Raw genomic sequence first — 16,023 nt, 5'->3', positions numbered from 1 at the left:
GCTACCACTGTCAACCACTCAGAGGGCAACATGTGTAGGAGTTCCTGGATAGAGTGGGAGAACAATATGGAACAAAACACAAAATTATGGGAAAAAAAAAAAAAAAAAAACCAGCTTTGGTGGTCTGATAGAGCCTGGTGAAACCTGTGAGATTACGGCCCCTAGTTTCCTGTGGTAGTTCAGTTTGTGTGTCAACTTGGCTGGGCCTGGTTGAGTGGCTGGGCAGCTGGATGTAGTATTCCCCATGATGAGACTGGTAATTAACTCCATGGTGGCATCTACTGTGAGCAGCTGAGTACCTGCCTTAGGGTATGTGGTCTGCTTCCTGTATATAAGCAGAAGCCTTGGGGAATGGTTTCTAGCTTATGGCACACTTGGACCCTGCATGTAGCCATGTTGTTCACCAGCCTGCCATGCTCTGCCAACCTTGGGGCTTACAATGGACTTGAATTAATGGCCTGCTGTGTGGTTTGGTAACATCGGGACTGTGCCTTTTGACTTGTCAACCTTGGGCTTGTCAACCTCAGCAGCCAGCAGCTGTCTGAGTGAAGAAACGCCTCTAGCTCCAGTGGGCCGGGAGCAGGAGGCAGAGCTGAAGCGCAAGGCTGAGGGGCTTTCACCCAGTCCCTAGAGCCTGGCACTTTGAACTTGGACTTAAAGCCTCCAAACTGTACGAGAATAAACTCCTGTATGTTAAGGCCATCCCATTGGTGGTATATTCCTGTCAGAGTAGCACTAGGTACCCAGAACACTGCCCTTCAGGTCTGTAACTGAACTTGCTCCTGTGGCTTCCAGGCAAATAAAAGACTGACATATGGGCTGAACATTTACATCAGGTAGATACACTCCTGGGAGAGAGCCATCATGGGAGAACAGAAAGGCAGTGCATGCACAGGGAGACCCTTTGGGGCAGGAATGCATGGGAGGGAAGGACACAGGGAAGACATAACTATGGGGAGGAATTGGGAAGAGAACTGTTACATTCTGGGAAGTTTTAGTCAATGTCATGAGACAAAATGTTTATGAACTGCTGTATGGAAAATAAATTTGCTCTGTAAACTTTCACCCAAATCACAATAAAAATTAAAATATAAAAAAAGGAATGGATTCCCATTACTCAGCCCAAATACTGAAGTCATACTGGTGAGTATGACGAAATTGTTCACTGAAGGGTCCGTAAATCAATAAATGAGCCTATCCTTACCTACTGAGCCCAGGTTTGTGAGGATTCCCATTGTCCCATCTCTGTAGAGTCTCCTCTGAGCAACACCCATCAACACCCACTCTTCCTTAGTGAAGACCACAGCCACATCCTCAGTAGCCACGTGTCCTGGAACATGCCACAAACTCTGGATAAGTAAGGCACCGTACACTCCAATGTGTGTGGGAGGAAGGGTGAGGCTGACAGTCCTGGGGAAGTGGGGTTTCATGGGGATTTGTCACAGGGGCTGGGCTTGGGTGGGAGGCAAGGTCAGTATGGGGCAGGGCCTAGTCTTTCTCCCACCTGACTCCCATGCAGGCCCCCAGACCTCCTTAACCCGACAGAACTTGACTTACATCCTCCTCACCCATACGAATCTTTGGTGTCCTATGGATCACAGCTGCTATCTGCCTATCATAGGTCAATGTTGCCAACAACTTGGGGCAAAGACTAGTGCCATATGGCCACATACATTGGAATCTTAGCTATGTTCCTCCTAGAAGGGGACAGAGGGGAAACCGCAGACTTTTTCAGGGGCAGCTGGAGGCCTGTGTGCTGTGTGAGTGAGGAGGGGGGAGGTTGTCTTAGATGTTGGGGCTCTGGGACGTCAGTGAGAACCCACTGTTGGGGGTGGGGAATCTAGGCAGGCCTTCAACAAGCTGCCTCACTATCAAACTTACTCTCAGCAGAAAATACAGCTCCAGGTAAGCACAGCAGTGGTAGCATGGTGTTTTCATGCGTGGAGAATAGCGTGAGCTCTGTCTTCTCCTGGTGGTCACCATTCATCCCTCCTCAGGCTGCTCCACTGGGCCTCGTGCAAGTAAGTATTAGTGGCCTGAGTATCTCAGTGTCTATTTGGTCATATAGGCTGAGGGCAGCTATGTGTCAAGATCTCCCATGGAGCAAGGGCTGGGACTTCTGGGGTGGGGCTGAAAGGTGGGGGCAGGTGGAAGTGTCAGGGTTGGGGCACTCTATGGGTGGGGAAGACATTATTTGTTCATTTTTAAGGAGGAATCAGGCACAGCAAGTCCAGTAACATTCAGTCACATAGCTAAGTAAGGAGTTGGCAGGAGCTGGACACCACAAGGTCCCACAAGGTCTTTGTCAAGCCAAAGCCCACCACTTATCTGTCAGTTTGTCAAACTGTGGTGGCTTATATGTTGCTGTGAGGCTGGAGGCTATGCTACCAGTATTTCAAATACCAGCAGGGTCACCCATAGAGGAGATTCCAGACTAAGGCTTGGAAGGAAGGAAGGGGCCTTGCATATCTCAAAGAACTGGCCAGTAAAAACTTTATGAATATCGGTGAAACATTGTCTGATATATTACTGGAAAACTTTATGAATAGCTTGGAAACACTGTCTAATATAGTGTCAGAAGATTAGGCCCTAAGGTCTGAGGGCACTCAAAATATGACTTGGGAAGAGGTGCCTCCTCAGAGTAGAGCCAACTTTAATCATGTGCATGGAGTAAAGCTTTCAGTACCTCCATTTGCTGATGTGGCACAACTCAAAACGAGAAATAGCTGCTAACATCCACTAATAATTGGAACATGGAATGTGTGAAGTATGAATCAAGGAAAATTGAAAGTTGTCAAAAATGAGATGGATTGCATAAAGATCGATATCGTAGGCATTAGGGACCTAAAATGGAGTGGTTTTGGCCATTTTGAATCAGACAACCATATGATGCTGGGAATGACAAATTGAAGAGGAATGGCGTGGCATTCCTTGCCATAAAGAATGTTTCAAGATCTATCCTGAAGTACAACACTGTCAGTGACATGATGATATTCACATGCCTACAAGGAAGACCCACCATTTGTCTTTCACTTTGCCATACTGTGATGACTTGTGTGTTGCTGTGAGGCTGGAGACTATATCACTGGTATTTCAAATACCACTAGGGTCACCTATGGTGGACAGGTTTCAGCAGAGCTTCCAGACTGAGACAGACTTGAAAGAAGGAAGGGGCCATATACTTCTCAAAGAATCGAGCAGTGAAAACCTTACAAATAGCAGTGAAACACTATCTTATATATTACTGGAAAATTTTATGAATAGCCCTGAAACATTGTCCAATATAGTGCCAGAAGATGAGCCCCTCAGGTCGGAAGGCACTCAAAATATGCCTCCTCAGAATATAGTCAACCTTAAAGACTGGATGGAGTAAAGCTTTCAGGACCTCCATTTGCTGATGTGGCATGACTCAAAATGGGAAGAAATAGCTGAAAACATCCATTAACAACTGGAACATAGAATGTATGAAGTATGAATCTAGGAATATTTGAAGCTGTCAAAAATGAAAGGGAACACATAAAGATCGATATCCTAGGCATCAGTGAGCTGAAATGGACTGGTTTTGGCCATTTTGAGTTAGATAACTACTATTTGAGTCAGATGACTACACATAGTTATCTACTATGCCAGGAATGACAAACTGAAAAGGAATTGAGTGACATTCATCATCACAAAGGCTGTTTCAAGATCTTTCCTGAAATACAATGCTGTCAGTGATAGGATAATATCCATATGCCTACAAGGAAGACCAGTTAACACTACTATTATTGAAATTTATGCACCAACCACCAAAGGTAAAGATGAGGAAATTTAAGATTTTTACCAACTTCTGCAGTCTGAAATTGACCAAACACGCGATCAAGATGTGTTGATTACCACTGGTGACTGGAATGCAAAAGTTCAAACAAAGAACAATCACCAGTAGTTGGAAAATACGGCTTTGGTGATAGAAATAGCATTGGAGATTGCATGATAGAATTTTGCAAGACCAACAACTGATTCACTGTGAATAACTTTTTAAACAACACAAACGGTTGTTATACATGTGGACTTCACCAGACGGAGTACACAGGAAATCAGACTGAATATATCTGTGGAAAGAGGTGATGGAGAATACTCAATATCTTCAGCCAAAACAAGGCCAGCAGCTGATTGTGGAAGAGACCATCAACTGCTCATATGAAAGTTCAAGTTGAAGGTGAAGATAATTAAAAGAAGTCCACAAGAGCCAAAATATGACCTTGATTATATCCCTCCTGAATTTACAAACCATTTAAAGAATAGACTTGATGTATGGAACACCATGATCGATAACCAAAGGAACGGTGGGATGACAGGAAAAACATCATCCACTAAGAAAGCAAAAGATCATTAAAAAGACAGTAAAGGAGGAAAAGACCAAAATGGATGTCAGAAGACACTCTGAAACTTTCCCTTGAACAGAGAGTAGCTAAAACAAATGGAGGAAATGACAAGGTAAAAGAGCTGATTTCAAAAAAAGATTTCAAAAAGGAGTTTGAGAAGACAAAGTCAATGATTATAATGAAATGTACAAAGACCTGGAGGTACAAAATCAAAAGGGAAGAACATACTCAGCATTTCTCAAGCTGAAAGAACTAAGAAAACATTTAAGGTTCAAGTTGCAACACTGAAAGATTCTATGGGCAAAATATTGAATGATGGAGCAAACATCAAAAGAATATGGAAGGAATACATAGAGTTACTGTGTTCTGGTTACCTAGTACCGCTCTAATAGAAATATACCACAAATGGGATGGCCTTAACAAACAGGAGTTTATTCTTACAATTTGGAGGCTTTAAGTCCAAGTTGAAAGTGCCAGGCTCTAGGGACTGGGTGGCCCATGGGGTCCAGCTCTGCCTCCTGCTCCTGGCCCACTGGAGCTGGAATTTTTTCCTCACTCAGCTTCCAGCTACTGAGGCTGACAAGCCCAAGGTTGACCAGTAAAAAGGCATGGTCCTGATGTTTCCAAACCACACAGCAGGCCACTAATTCAAGTCCATTAAAAGTCCCAAGGTTGGCAGAGCATGGCAGGCTGGTGAACAATGACACAACTACATGCAAGGTTCAAGCATGCCATAAGCCAAGAGACCATTCCCCAAGGCTTCTCCTTATATACCGGAAACAGACCACATCCCTAAGGCAGCTACTCAGCTGTTCACAGTAGATTCCACCATGGAGCTGATTCCCAGTCTCACCAAGGGGAATACTACACCCAGCTGCTCAGACACTCAACCAGGCCCAGCCAAGTTGACACACAAACTTAACTATGACACACTGTCCCAAAAAATGTGGTCTATGTTCATCCTTCTCATGAGGAAGCATATGATCAAGAACCAGTGGCACTGCAGGAAGAAGTCGAGACTATGCTGAAGGAACTAGCGAAGAACAAGGCTCCAGTAATTGATGAAATCCCCACTGAGATGTTTCAAAACATGGAAGCAATGCTGGAGGCATTCATTTGTCTATGGCAAGAAATTTGGAAGAAACAGCTACTTGGTCAACTGACTGGAAGAGATCCATATTTGTATCCATTCCAAAGAAAGGTGATCCCAAAGAATGAGGAAATTATTGAACAATTATCATTAATAACACTTGCAAATAAAATCTTGGTGAAAATAATTCAAAAACAGTTGCAGTAGTATATTGACAAAGAACTTCCAGACATGCAGGCTGGATTCAGAAGAGGATGTGGAACAAGGGATATTGCTGCTGATGTGTGATTGGAACAACGGATATTGTTGCTGATGTGTGATGGATCTTGGCTGAAAGGACAGAATACCAGAGAAAGGTTTATTTGTGTTTTATTAAGTATGCAAAAGCATTCCATTGTGTGGATTATTACAAATTATGGATAACACTGAGAAGAATGGGAATTCCAGAACATTTAATTGTGCTCACGAGGAAACTGTACATAGACCAGGAGGCTGTCGTCCCAACAGAACAAGGCAAAACTGCATGTTTTAAACTCAGGAATAGAGTGCATCAGGGTTGTATCCTTTCATCATACTTATTTAATCTGTATGGTGAACAAACAATCTGAGAAGGTGGACTATGAAGAAGATTGTGGTATGAGGACTGGAGGAAGACTCATTAACAACCTGCAATATCCAGACTACACAACTGTGCTTGCTGAAAGTGAAGATGACTTGAAGCACTTACTGAGGAAGATTAAAGACTACAGTCTGTAGTATGAATTACACCTCAATGTAAAGAAAATGAAAATCCTCACAACTGGACCAATATGCAGCATCACAATAAATGGAGAAAAGATTGAAGTTGTTTAAGATTTCTTATTACTTGGTTCCACAATCAACTCTAACGGAAGCAACAGTCAAGACATCACATCACTTATTGCATTGGACAAATCTACTGCAAAAGACCTCTTTCAAATGATGAAGAGCAAAGATGTCTCCTTGAAGACTAAGATGCACCTAACCCAAGACATGGTATTTTCAATCACCTCATACACATGTGAGAGCTGGACAACAAACAAGGAAGACCAAAGAAGTGATGATGCTTTTCAGCTGTGGTGTTAGCGAAGAATACCCCAAAGTACCATGGACTTCCAAAAGCATGAACCAATCTATACTGGAAGTAGTGCAGCTGGAATGCTCCTTGGAAATGAGAATGGGCAGACTTCATCTCACTTACTTTGTTGATGCTATCAGAAGGGACCAATCCCTAGAGAAGGATAGGTAAAGTGGAGGGTCAATGAAAAAGGGGAAGACCCTCAACAAGATGGATTGACACAGTGGCTGCAAATGACAGGCTCAGGTACAGCAAGGATTGTGAGGCTGACACAGGCAGTGTTCTGTTCTGTCATTCATAGGGTTGTTGTGAGTCTGAGCCAACTAGATAGCATCTAATAACAATACAAACTACTAGATTCTTCCCTAAAGTCCATCTTTCTGCCCCACTTTTGTTTTCTATCTTCTTCTTAGCAAGTTTCCAGAGCCCCATGTCATCCTAAACTCATAAATATCCCCTTCCTTCACCTTACTCTTCACATTTGAACTCAGATTTATGCTGAGGTCTTTCCCCTACTGAAATAGCCTGAATAAACTCTAGTTTGCCTATTCAACATTGTCCATCACCATATCATTCACATTTAAAAAAACCCTTATAATATTAAACTAATATTAGAAATATGAGTATGAATTAATGATGTAAGAAAGTATGTATTTTAGGTATTCACTGAAAGGCCAACACAAAATCAACTCAATGGCAATACGGTTTTGTTTAGCACCAAGGCCATGTACTGCATACATCTTGATTTTTCAAAGGATCCAGAGGTTTGGAGAGAAATGGTTAATTCCCGGTCTGGAAGAGAAAGTATGAAGGGACCCAGGGATTTCTTTTGCATTCAAACACTAATTGAACTGTATTAAGGTATGTATTGAGTGCCCAGGAAAACAAAATTAACTTAAATATAACAATAAACTTGATTCAATTCTTGGAAAAGTATGTTTGAGGGAAACCTGGGATTGTGAATCTGCTTTTCCCACAGTACCATTTATGAGATGTGCTGCTCCTGGATTCAAGAAGATGGAGCACAAAAGGAAGGAGTTGTAAAATATGTCATAAATAAATTTATATTGTTTAGTTGTTGATTTCATGTACAATTTTTACATTCACAATAACTGGATATATTGGCTAAATAAGATTTTTCATCAAAAATTCAACATTACATTTTTAATTTTCTAATATGACAAGAGGAGCTCTGGTGGTGTAGTGCCTCAGGCATCTGACTGCCAACCAGAAGGATGGCAGTTCAAACCCACCAGCCACTCCTCAGAAGACTGGGCAATCTACTTCTGTAGTGATATGACAAGAAAAATATTTTGAATTACATCTTTCACTTGCATTACATTTTGTATTTTGTATTACACAGAACTGTACTAGACCCAAAATCTACCTTAAAAAATACAGAACACTAATTAAAGAAAATCATGATAAAATAAATACTCTGAGAGTCAGAACTCAATGGGACTGCCTTGTCCTTCTGTATCTCACATGTTTTCTACCTTTGACACTCTTATGTTGCTCTCTATTAAGAATGTGCCCTCAGAAACACCCAATGGGTTTTCCTTCTCTGACAGGTTTCTGACTTGCCCACATTTGGGCTTTCACTGGTTTTACTACTGTATCAGGATGATGAAAACTTTTTAACATTTTACATTGACAAGTAAAACATTCTGTGTGAGACAGATTAAACAGATGGAAAAACAAAAAGGCAATGTGGGAAGCTTGTTTGGATTCTAGCTTCGAAAAGTCCAACTGTAACAGACACTGTGGACAAAAGAAGAAATTTTTATTCATTGTGGGGACTGAAGATCTGGGGTTTTTGTTGGGAAACTGGCCTTATTTGTAAGAGGTGCATGCTTAGATCAAAGGGCAAACTGAGTTGTTACATCATAGTAACTTACACTTATGGACCACATTCCTTACATTTATAAAGCCTCACTCCACTACGAATTTTTATCAGTGACGTTGGCAGATTTTCAGAAGAATTCCCCACATTCCATAGATTAAAATGTTTCTCTCTCTAAGGTGATTTATATATTCAGCGAGGGAGGAAGAATAACTAAATGCTTTTCCACATTCCTGACACGCATAAAACCTCTACAACTGTGAGTTTATTTATGTTCTGTGAGTACTAAAGACTAAAAGATTTCCAACAAACCTTACTTACGGCCTCTCTCTATTGTGAGTTCTCATATGTCTAGTGAGATGTGATGATTGATTAAAAGCTCTCCCACATTCCTTACATTCATAAGGCCTTTCTCCACTGTGAGTTCTCATATGTACAGTGAAGTATGAAGAGTTATGAAAAGCTTTGCCACATTCCTTACATTCATAAGGCCTCTCTCCACTGTGAGTTCTTATATGTTCAGTGAGATCGGAGGAGTTACTAAAGGCTTTCCTACATTGTTTGCATTCATAAGGCCTCTCTGCACTGTGAATACTTACATGTGCAGTGAGGCTCGAGAACCGAGTGAAGGCTTTCCCACATTCCCCACATTCATAAGGCTTCTCTCCACTGTGAGTTCTTATGTGTGTAGTGAGGCCTGAGGATCGACTGAAGGCTTTCCCACACTCCTTACATTCATAAGGCCTCTCTCCATTGTGAGTTCTCATATGTACAGTGAGGTTTGATGAGTTATGAAAAGCCTTCCCACATTCCTTACATTTATAAGGCCTCTCTCCACTGTGAGTTCTCATATGTTTAGTGAGATTTGAGGAATGATGAAAGGCTTTCCCACATTGTCCACATTCATAAGGCCTCTCTCCACTGTGATTACTTACATGTGAAGTGAGGCTGGAGAACCGAGTAAAGGCTTTCCCACATTCCCCACATTCATAAGGCCTCTCTCCATTGTGAAGTCTTATGTGTGTAGTGAGGCCCGAGGATCGACTGAAGGCTTTGCCACATTGTTTACATTCAAAAGGCCTCTCTCCATTGTGAGTTCTCATATGTCTAGTGAGGTTTGATGACTTATGAAAAGCCTTCCCACATTCCTTACATTCATAAGGCCTCTCTCCACTGTGAATTCTCATATGTATAGTGAGGTTTGATGACTTATGAAAAGCTTTGCCACACTCCTTACATTCATAAGGCTTCTCCCCACTGTGAATACTTACATGTGCAGTGAGGCTTGAGGACTGACTAAAGGCTTTCCCACAGTCCTTACATTCATATGGTTTCTCCCCAGTAAGTGTTCTCACAGGAGTGCTGAGGTAACAGGGACAACGGCAGGCTTCTCCACAGTCCTTACACTGACAGGCACTGAATCCAGAGTGAGACGTGACACAATGCTCAAGTGATGAATGATCCCTCAATGATTTTCCGCACTCAAGGCACTCAGAAGGATGTCCTTCCATAGGAGCTCTTTTGAGAACAGAAAGATCTGGAATCCAGCTGAAGGTCTGTCCACACTGACTGTCTTCATCACCTTCACAGTTCTCTGCCATACGCCTTCTGTTAAACACGGGCAGCAGGCTGTCAGATATAAATTTGTTGCCATTTCGCCATTACTATACACAGAAAACACGTATTGTTTTTGCCTTAAATTGTCTCATGTCTCATAGACTAATCATCTGGCAGAGATGCTACCATTATTTTCACTGTGTTTCTAAAATACGGGTCTTTCTTGTAATTGTATATAAGTGAAATGCATTTCAAATATTCAAATCTGACTCCTATTTATGAAAACACTGCACTATGAAAGTTCTGTGAACATGTCATATTAGAGCTGGTTATGTACACATATATCTGGATGGCACGAAAGGTTTGAACGTGACAGAAACATAAAGGTTGGTGGTTACAGCCCTCCCAGTGTCATTGCTGTGAGTTGGAACAGACTTAATATCAGTATGTTTGAGATACATACACAGTCATGTGCTTCATAATGTCTGTTCGGACGTCTGACTGCATATACCTCCACGGTCCCATAAGGTTATAACAGCGTACAGAAATCCCAACACACTAAAAGATCATTAACATAATAACACAGTGTTAATAATGATGTTCTGATGCACATCACAAATTAGAGCTTTTTTTTTTTTTTTTTTTTTAAATGAACCATTGTATGCACCTGGAATTTTTAATATAATAAGTTTTATAGGTATTGGTTCATAACTACAGGTTGTACACAAGATGGATGTTAGAAACCCAGGGAATGCCCGTATATAATATTTTTGCACAATGTCCAAATCACTTAACAAGCCATTTCACAGAATGTATCACAGATGATGACACATAGGTAGGTAGGTAAATATATATGAATATATATGCATACATACATATACCTATTTATACACACACACACACTCACAAGTTCTGGTGGTACAATGGTTAAATCCTCAGCCACTAAGCAGAAAGGCTGGCTGATCGAACACTAGTTGCTCCGTGAGAGAAAGGTGTGTCAGTCTCCTTCTGCAAAGACTACAGCCTAGGAAATGGGGCAGTTCAACTCTGTTCTGTAGGGTTGCTAGGAGTTGGAAGGGACTCAAAGGAAATGAGTGTATATATGCATATGTGTGTGTGGACATATTATTCTTCTTAGGCACTGCCGAGTTGATTTCAGCTCAATGACTCAATGTGACAGAGAATTATCCCATAGGGACTTGGGTGTAATTACTACAGACTAGGAGCTCTGGTGGTGTAGTGGATAAAGTACTCAGCTGCTAACCAAAACGTTGGTGGTTCCACCTCAGGAGCTGCTCCACAGGAGAAAGTTGAGGCATTCTGGCTCGGTAGACATCTACAACCTTAGAAGCCAGATGGGGCAGGTCTGCTCTGTCCTAAAGGATTCCTGTGAGTTGGAATTGACTCTCTGGCATTGGGCTTGGCTTTGTTAAGGTCTGGGGTAATTATTACAGAAGCAGATTGGCAGTTATTTCCCTGGCTGAGACACTGGATGGTTTCAAATCGCCAAACTTTTGATTACCACTGGAGTGCTTAACTATTTGTGTCAACTGAGCTCCTAATGTAGATAAGTATTTTATTGCCATGAAATCTCCTTAGGACTCTCTTTTGAAGCACTCTTTTCTCCTGAGTGAAAAACACTCACCTCACATATTTGGTCTGGTTGTCATCCTTGTCTTGAAGGCCATGCAATTCGTAGATTTCTCCTACCATGGAGGCCCAGGTGTCATTTTTCGTGAACTGTACCACTGTATTTTCAGAGGATAGCTTTTCTTCAACATTAAGATGTCGAGAAACTGACCCAGAGATTCAATTTGAGGTTCACAATATGGAACAAAAGGGAAAGGCATTACTCGAGAGAAAAGGCAGCTGCGAGAAAATGAAAGAATTTGACACATTTTGCTGTTTCATTAGTTTGGCAACTATCAAAAGGCAATTCACTAGGAAACAGGTCCATAAAGTCCAGGAAGGACGAAGACATACAGAGGGTATAACTAGAAGACAAAGTACAAAGGTCCTGTATACAATGTGATGGAGCATTAAAAGGGAAAGGGGGGGCATTTCTCCAGGAACACAGGAGTGACAGGGTTGATGACATTCAGAAAATCAAGCTCAGGTATCTATGAAGTACATGCTTATCAACCAAAAGGACTTTTTTCTGAAGTAGTCAAATTTCATTCCCTGCAGAGTACTAACCCTTCAAAGGACTCTTGCGCCTCCTGGTGCCACAACACTGTGGTCATGGATGAGTGGTGTCTGCACTCTCCACAGATCACCCTCTTGATACTCTGGGAGGGCAAGGGGGTGTAGTTGACATGGTGGTTGTCCTGGTTACCTAGTGCCGCTCTGACAAGAATATACCAGAAATGGGAAGGCCTTAACAAACAAGAATTTATTCTTATAATTTGGAGGCTTTAAGTTCAAAGTGCCAGGCTCTAGGGGCTGGGAGAAAGCCCCTCAACCTTGGGGTCCAGCTCTGCCTCTGGAGCTAGAGGCATTTCTTCACTCAGACAGCTGCTGGCTGCTGAGGCTGAGAAGCCCCAAGGTTGACAAGTAAAAAGGCACAGTCCCGATGTTACCAAACCACACGACAGGCCATTAACTTAAGTCCACTGTAAGTCCCAAGGTCGGCAGAGCATGGCAGGCTGCTGAGCAACAACATGGCTACATGCAGGGTCCAAGCGTGTCATAGGCTAGAGACCATTCCCAAGGCTTCTCCTTATACACAGGAAGCAGACCACATCCCAAAGGCAGCTACCTAGCTGCTTGTGGTAAATCCCACCATGGAGTTGATTGCCAGTCTCATCATGGGGAGTAACTACCACCAGCTGCTCAGGCACTCAACCAGGCCCAGCCAAGTTGACACACAAACATACCACCACAGTAGTCATGGAGGAAGACAGATCAGGAGGGAACACAGGGAAGAGCAATGAACGCTTCCTGACACTGAGCCAACACTTTGGTCTTCAGGGTCTCTGGGCATGGAGAAGTGTGAATTTATATGCAGCAAAATAATAATGGAAAAGTTGTAATAAACACCTTTAGACCCTTTACAAGGTCCCAGACCACAAATATTGTCTTTGTGCAACAAAGAAACCCCTGAAGTCAATGCTCACATTTTTCAACTAGCAACATTTGCAAAGCATTAAGTTTTCAACACAACTGCAATGAGAAGTCTGTTCAATATACTGAGCTTTGTATTCTTGGGGAAGGTGGGATTCTCATTCCCCAGAGAACCGACCATACCTCATTTAACAATGTATTCCTAGTCCTCAGCCCACATACTGGAGTGACATCAGTGAGTAATGACACATTGGGTCACAGAAGAAAAAATTTAAAAAGCCTTTCATACCTACTGAGGCCAGGTTTCTGAAGGTGTCCAGCATCACGTCTCTGTAGAGTTTTCTCTGAGACAGATCCAGCAGTGCCCACTCTTCCTGGGTGAAGTCCACGGCCACATCCTCAGCAGCCACTGAGCCCTGAAACATCCCACATTCTGGTCAGTAGGGTCCCATGTGCATGAAAGGAAGGGTGAGGCTGACAGTGCTGGGAACTGAGATTTCAGGGGATCTGACTCAGTGGTCTGTGTTGTACTAAGGTCTCCTCCAGGGCTGAGTCATCAGCCTCATGCCTTCCCTGTCTACATTCACATTCTCACTGATTGGACCCTGTCTCACAGACAACAATACTTCCAACACAATGTACCTGTCACTCCACAGTGTGACTGTGGCCAATTCCAGTCTCATTTCCACCTTTATGGCCTGGAACCGTCAGAACACACAGCCTCGGCTGGAGAAATGCACTGCAATGAAAGCCTTCTGTCCACAGTCAGCTCATCTCTTCACTGTGAATCGGGGGGAAGTTCACCTCCCTGCACAGGCCCCACCAGAGCAACAACAACAAAAAGCATAGGACGGGACATTCAATAACTGGGCCCCCTGCAGGTGACAGTTTTTCCTTTTGCCCCTCACAGCCATGGGAGGCCCAGCGGCCTGCACAAGCAGAGTGGCAACCCAAGGCCCTGAGCAAGCTGTAGTTTTTTGAAGAACTCCAGGCAGCCAGGAGCTGACAGGACCACTACTGGAAAGAGAGTGTGATTTGGGGGATCAGGAATTTTTACATGGCTGCCACCTGCTTTCAATTACCCCACAGCTGTGCTGCCGTGCACTCTGTCCCTTCATGGAGACAGGCACGGGTACTGACAAGGTGAGCAGAGCCCAGGGGAAGAAAGGAAATGAGAATCCAGACACCATCACAACCGTCAAACTTGGAGACACAAAGCTACTGTGCAGCAGTTATTAGTGACTGCTCCCCGACAGACACCCGGACACCCACAAACTCCAGGAGCCCAATCTGTGAAGACGCAGAACAGCGTGTGCTTTGTTTGCTGACCGTGAACATGTGGTTAGATTCCCATTTGCTAGTGAGTTCACTGAAGTGCAGAGGATGTAGCTGTTAAACTGCTCGTGCATCCCCGCAAACAGAGACTCACATGCCGCCCTCCAGATGCTCCGCTCCACAACATTCTCACACCTGCAGCCCCCGGATGGCACACAAGCCTGACTACCTGAACCCTGACCACTGACACCCCCTGGGCTGTAGGACTGGCCTCTGTGAAACAGAGTCAATCCACTGGCTGCCACGAGTAGGGAGGTGACAACAGGCTGCTGCACTGTGATTCTGACGCTAAATCTCTGCTCAACAGCCGAGCACCTGGAGGACAGACAGGCCACGGGGTGAAGCAAGCTACTGAGGTCGTCCCTCATCAATCCTGGTGTGATGGTGTCACAGCAAACTATGACCCAGGGCCACATTCAAGTCTCCTCCACTGCAGTGGGCCTGGTGATGTATTTTAATTAGTCACCCAAAACCCTAAGTTCCCTTCCTGTAATATATTCATAAAATGCTACATCTACTGAATAACTGAGATATCTGAAGGATCTGCACACAGGTCTCGGCACCTTAGCTCACGTGTTCCTCACACCGCTCCCAAGTCGCTGTTGATTCAAACAGGTGGTCACTTCCGTGCTCAACACTGCCCGAAGGGAATGTCGCCAAGCCGGGTCAGAACGCAGGCCAAATTGCCTGAGAGACTCAATTCCTGACAACAGCATTTCTGTTCATGTGCCCACATATACGTGTGCTCATATTGTGGCTGTCATCGTCAGTCCCATGGATGACCCAGAGCCTGCTGGGAAGGAGGGAGAGGGGACAAGGAGCCATCCTGTTCAACCCAGCCGACCTGGAGCTCCTGGTCCTGGGAAAGCCTGGGTCTCAGCTGAGACTGGATCCCTACAGCCCATATGACTGGCTCTTTCCTTCATTGAAACTGATTTTGGTAACAATGATAGAGCCTCCCTCACATGGGCAAAGCCTACAGCATGGAACCAAACAGAAACGGCCGGAGGCACAGGGATAAGGTCATTGGCTGTGGGCAGTAAATAAACAGACTATAACGTCCAGTTCCCTGGGTGCAGCACGTAGTTAGTTACCTGACTGACAGGCGAAAGCCTAGCACCTCAAAGCCACCGACAGGTTCCTGAGAAACAGGCCTGGCCATCTGCCCTGAGAGGTCCCAGGCTTGAAAACCCTGTCACTCAGATCTGCTCTGCAGTCAGGGGGTTGCTAGGAGTCACAACTGACCCCACAGCAACTAATAACAACAACATAATGGCACATCGTGGTCAGCTCCATGAAAAGTGCCGCACAGTCAGGGATAAGCACTAAGACAGTCTATTTATCTTTAGTGAGTTAGTGCAGGGAAAAGCATGTCATCGTTTCAGAAGCACTAGAGCTAGTGAACCAGCTTGGTGAGGAAAACAATCCCACTTGCAATTCTGAAAAGTCGGAAGCATGCTGTGATGGTTCTGCAAACACTCACACAGATTTCAGATGTGCAAAGACAATTCCTAACATATAGGCAAGGGAGTCAGAGACCACTACTGACCTTCAGGGCGAGGAAGAGAAAATACACTGGTGATGTCCAGCTGAAAAGGCCATTAAAGAAGGGTAAATTTGTAAAACGAAAAATAAAAGAAACCAAAAGCAGCATGAATAAATACTGCCAAGAAAG

General features: G+C 43.7%; 1 protein-coding gene across 1 annotated transcript; it reads right to left on the bottom strand.

Annotated features, from left to right (window-relative positions):
- Positions 1–1,682: 1,682 nt before the first annotated feature.
- LOC122151309 (zinc finger protein 699-like) lies at positions 1,683–15,510 on the bottom strand. Its single transcript, XM_042782591.1, has 7 exons — positions 15,443–15,510; positions 14,384–14,483; positions 13,303–13,429; positions 11,596–11,722; positions 9,390–9,650; positions 8,831–9,239; positions 1,683–1,697 (listed from the first exon to the last, which is right to left on the bottom strand). Exons 1-7 carry the CDS (start codon positions 15,508–15,510, stop codon positions 1,683–1,685), a joined length of 1,107 nt encoding a protein of 368 aa, XP_042638525.1.
- Positions 15,511–16,023: the final 513 nt, after the last annotated feature.

Source organism: Orycteropus afer, unplaced genomic scaffold (genome assembly GCF_000298275.1).
Source record: "Orycteropus afer afer isolate SDZICR_OR568_19922 unplaced genomic scaffold, OryAfe1.0 scaffold00384, whole genome shotgun sequence".
NCBI classification, from domain to species: Eukaryota; Metazoa; Chordata; class Mammalia; order Tubulidentata; family Orycteropodidae; genus Orycteropus; species Orycteropus afer.
Note: the sequence above shows the minus strand (reverse complement) of the source record. Positions and strands in the feature narration are given on the sequence as shown.

Excerpts from the sequence above, each read along its gene's own strand:
- LOC122151309 (XM_042782591.1), bottom strand. The coding sequence starts at position 15,510 with ATGGCCAGGCCTGTTTCTCAGGAACCTGTCGGTGGCTTTGAGGTGCTA. Across the intron at positions 14,484-15,442 it reads GGCTTTCGCCTGTCAGTCAG|GTGTGAGAATGTTGTGGAGC; the intron begins GTAACTAACTAC and ends CGGGGGCTGCAG. Across the intron at positions 11,723-13,302 it reads CAGAAACCTGGCCTCAGTAG|AAAAGCTATCCTCTGAAAAT; the intron begins GTATGAAAGGCT and ends TTAATGTTGAAG.